At 42.5% G+C, this 4,922-nt stretch overlaps 1 protein-coding gene across 1 annotated transcript; it reads left to right on the forward strand.

Annotated features, from left to right (window-relative positions):
* The first annotated feature begins 1,368 nt into the window (after positions 1 to 1,368).
* Positions 1,369 to 4,322, forward strand: LOC6575012 (pH-sensitive chloride channel 2). The gene is made up of 2 exons (XM_002001000.4): positions 1,369 to 1,750; positions 2,630 to 4,322. The coding sequence occupies exons 1-2, from the start codon at positions 1,645 to 1,647 to the stop codon at positions 4,108 to 4,110; spliced, it is 1,587 nt and encodes a 528-aa protein (XP_002001036.2). The 5' UTR covers positions 1,369 to 1,644; the 3' UTR covers positions 4,111 to 4,322.
* The last annotated feature ends 600 nt before the right edge of the window (positions 4,323 to 4,922 follow it).

A 4,922-nucleotide genomic window follows, 5' to 3' on the forward strand; every position in this document is an offset into this window, starting at 1 on the left:
CTAGACACTAATGGGGTATGGCTGAGCCTACCCGATTGCCATTTAAGGGATTATAATTTTTCGCATTGCCCGACAAAAACTGAATGCTGAAACTGAAACTTTAAGCGCAAACTTTGCAGACAGTTTTTGTGCCATTTTGGCTCGACATCGGTGGGAATTTCGATGGTTTTTAGTTTTCAGTTCTCAGTTTTTATTTCATTTTACGGCATTTGAATTCAAATGTGCTTTTAAATCGGCTTAGTTAGACGAGTTGCTTTTATGTTCCCGACGGCTTAAATTAAATGCGCTCGCGCGAATCCTCACAAAAGAACAACAAAATGAATTTATATCCAAATATCAGAAAAATCTAAAAAGCTTTTTACCCTGTCAGAGGTGCTTAAACAATTTAATAGTTTCTTTTTGTAGCTCTATTTCGGGCATGTCAGCTTACTTTTGAAGATAGCCCACGAAAACTCGCGCAGAGACCGGTTGCAACAAGAACTGCAAAAAATATCTCTAATCTAATCAGCGACACTTTCACGCCCAGCACACGGCGGGTGAGCGAGTGCTCCGGGTTTGACGCATCTCGACTCAAAACTGATTGTTTATGTTTGACAAATAGACGCAAACGTGATGTGTGTGTGTGTGTGTGTGTGTGTGTGTGCTATGGCTGCAAATAGCAAGAGCCTAACCCACAGTCGAGTGATAAGCGGCAGCAAGTGTTTCCATTCCAACTGAGCAACCGAATGCAGCTGCCCCGGCACGTGTCGAAATGTTTTCAAACTGTATATCTCCCAGTGCAAATGAGAGACGTTTCGAGAATAGAGACATTGGGTGACTCTTGATATTCAAATGTAACTTTCCAAGTTGTGTATTAATCATATATATTGTATTATTATTGTCCAGCTTATCATGATTCATGATTATTACTATCATTATTAAAATGCAAATATCAAAAACTTTTAATATTGTCACAGTTAATCTATATAGACTTATAATTACATTCTTAGTCAACTCTGACTGTTTCCAAGAAATACATGTCCGTCACGTATTGATAATCAGTATGACTAAATTTAGTTATTTACTTGCAATCGAATGGCTCAATAATCGCAAAAATTGCTTGCCAAAAATAACCCGCAGCTCAATCAGGGCTGACAGGAGAGCTCATCATCAATTATATGCTCAACAATTACTTGAACATTTTAAAGAGTCAACAAAAAAGAAATAAATAAATATGCGACTATACGACATAAATATCTGCTGCTTATAAATAAAAGCAGAAAGTTTAAATGCTGACACAAGCTGACAGCGGCGTTGGCCACTTAATCAAAATTCAGACATGGGCAAACAATTCGCATTCAGCTCCGGCGCAGATAACAGCAATTAGCCCCATTGCCAATGTGAGTGCCAGAAAAGCCCCAACTAAGAGCCTGCCGACAGTGGCGATTTATGTGCCACCCCAGATAACAGCTGGCGAAATAGCCTGTACAAGTATTAAAAGCGCCTCACTATTAATATAATAACTTAGTAATATCTATTAGCCAGAAGCGTTCGGCGTGCGTCCGCGAACTTGTCGCCAAACTGTAGTTGTCCGGTGCGAAGGCCAGGCGCCACGCCGTAAACGAAACGTAACGAAACCCGTCCGGAAACTCGCAAATCAAATTCATGACAAAAATGGCTATCCTTTCGACTCTATTGGGATTAACTTTCATTGGATTTGTGTCAGCCGCAAGCCTCAATGTGGAATCAAGTGAAAAACAGTTGCAATTGGGTTAGTTTCAATTGTTCATTTGTTACGCAATCAAATCCGGAAAATAACCAAAAGATTAAAGATCAAAGGACTTTTTTTATATGTTGGGACTCAACACATTATTTTTTTTTAAATTATAAATAATTATATATAAGTAAAAAGAATGTGTTTATGACTTAAAATAAAACATACGAACAAATATAAATTAAAAATCAAAATCAAATTTCAGAGGACTTTTGAAGAGTTTAAAGTTTACAAAACCAACCTGAATAGAAGTGCAACTATTTTTTTATTTTTTTGTATTATTATAAATTTTTAAAAATTAATTAATTAAATTTTTTATAATTAATATTATAAATAAAAAAAATTAAATTAAACCTAAAAATACAAAAATTTACAAAATTGTAAAATATCATGTTTAAATTATATTTAAATTTATATGCAAAATATGTCCTTTAAAATACATATCTTTATTAACTATATTCCTTATCGAGCACGTCTGTTACAAACAACTTATATTATTCTACTATTAAAAGCTACAAATGAACGACTTTGATTTGAGTTTTAAATTTACAGTTACATTTATTTACCCAATAAATTTTAAAGAAATATTGCATGACTTATAGCATGTGTTCCCTTCGCCTAATCAATAAGCCCACCTGGCAAAAATAAAATCAGTGTTAAGCCAATGCAATATGCTGTAAATCAAGTGCCAAAGTCGATTTGTTGTGGAAAACCTTTCCTAGCACGCAATTTAAACTGTGCCGCAAAATAATACGAATATATAAATATCTAATAACTTTTTATTTTTATAATATAAAAATTTAATGAACAACAAGTTACATTTGCTTCAATTATAATAACTTAAAATAATTTTCATATTTTCCTACTACTTTCCAGCTGGCAATGGCTCCTATAGCGCTACAAATGGTAGCCCCTACTTTAACGTCTCGCTCAACTTGTCCGAGTCGACGACGAAATCCTGCCCATCCCTGCTGGACGGTGATTCCTTGAGCCAAACGGAACTCATTAGCCGGCTCACCGACCTCTGCCGCTATGATCGCCTGGAGCCGCCCATAACAGTGAATGAGACGGGCGATATCGTGCCAATTGGCGTGAATGCTCGCTTCTATATCTATGCGCTCAAGGATCTGGACTCGAACGACCTGCAGTTTATGCTGCAAGGATTGCTGCAGCTGCGCTACAACGACTCTCGATTGGCCTTCGGCAGCTACGCACCGACTCGCTCGCCCATTGTGGGCGACGGTTCGTTGCGGAGTAAACTGTGGGTGCCCCACATCTTCTTGGCGAACGAGCAGAGCTCCAATGTGCTGGGCACGAGTGAAAAGGATCAGCTGACCACCATTTATCCAAATGGCACCGTGCTCATCTCGACGCGCATTCAGGCCAACCTCTATTGCTGGATGAACTTCCAGAAGTTTCCGTTTGACGAACAGAAGTGCACCACAATACTGGAGAGCTGGATGTACAATACGTCGGTAATGCAGCTGCACTGGGAGCCCACGAATCCAGTCAGCTTTTACTCCCAGCTGCAGCTGACCGAATATGACCTGTATGGCTGGCTGTGCAACGAGTCCATCAGCGTCTCCGACTTCAGCTCCATGTCACACGGCGCCCTGGTGGGCAACTACAGTGCGCTCAGCTTCACAGTGCTGCTTAACCGCGAGGTGGGCTACTATGTCATAGACTACTTTGTGCCCTCCATGTTGATCGTGGCCATCTCCTGGGTGTCCTTCTGGCTGCAGGCCGATCAAACTCCGGCCCGAACCATGCTCGGCTGCTCGACGCTCCTGTCGTTCATCACGCTCTCACTGTCGCAGGAGAACAGCTTGTCGAAGGTCAGCTATGTGACCATGTCGGAGGTGTGGTTCCTGGTCTGCACCGTCTTCATCTTCGGCAGCCTCATGGAGTTCGCCTTCGTGAACACCATCTTTCGACGCAACAACAATTTGGAGGTCAAGAAACGCACCACCAAATACATTGTGCGCTCCACTTTCGTGCCCAAGACGAAGCGCAATCCGCGCAGCTTCAATCGCAGCAGCAGCTCGCTGAGCAGCTGCAGCAAAGTTTCCAACGGGAACCAGAAGAACACAGTCATCACCATCGAGACGCCCATCATCATAGGCAACGGCCTGAGCCGAGAGAACTCGACCGTAAGCATGGAGGACAATGACGCGAGCTTCAGTACCAGCTCAACAGCAACGCTCTCCGAGACGCCGAAGGAGAAGCCGGCGCAAACATTTGCCACGATGACGCCCAAGGAGGTGTCGCTGTGGATTGACCACAAAATGCGCTTCGTCTTCCCCCTCGCATTCCTCATATTCAATGCCCTCTTCTGGACGCTGGTCTATTGCCTGTGACCAGCTGGCAGTAGCCCGGGGGGAATGCAATGCTCAAAGTTCAAATCCGCCACGTCAGGAGCAGGCGAAACTGTGCTGTGATGATGCCGCAAACTGTGTTGCTATTGCAACAGTTTTGTCACTAGCCTCTAAGTAGTCTAGTTTATGTGTCATATAGTCATTTAGTATTTGTATTTATGGATTTTATATTAAACACTAATTTGTGTACTCGATCTGTGCCATCGACTTGCTGTTGAATGGTTGGTGGTTGGGGAGCTGGGAACAGCATCGTTAACAAGCTGCCAACACCTCGGACTTGAGCCGCACGCACGCACAGAGCTGATAAATTTGTGCTTATTAGCCAGGCGGAGGCAATAAAAATAATGCCACTCGAAACAGGCTGTGGCAACAAGTTGCACAGACGCACGCAGAGAGGAGTCTGCCCCCACCTCTCTGCCCCTTCGTATTGCCACTCTATTTGTATCAATGAAAAAATCATAATGCCAGCCAGCCCCCCAAAACACTGGCGCACGGCACTTGGAGTGGCTTTGGTGGATGCCACAGCCACAGCTACAGCTACAGCTCCACTGTCTGACTGCTGCTCGACGGCTGCTTTTCAATTTTTAATTAATTGCCTATGATGAGTGTGTTGAAAAACAGTTGGCAGCTCCTCCCACCGCTCCGGCTGTTCGGCAGCGACTGGCTCTGGAAATTGTTTTAAACTAGCGACTCGACTACTTGATAAATTAACGGCACATGCAACACGTAAATTGTTTTTAAATTGCCTTATAAATGAACTTCAATTCCACTTGCCATAAACAATGAAAAAGTTG

Source organism: Drosophila mojavensis, unplaced genomic scaffold (genome assembly GCF_018153725.1).
Source record: "Drosophila mojavensis isolate 15081-1352.22 unplaced genomic scaffold, ASM1815372v1 contig_231, whole genome shotgun sequence".
Taxonomy (NCBI): Eukaryota; Metazoa; Arthropoda; class Insecta; order Diptera; family Drosophilidae; genus Drosophila; species Drosophila mojavensis.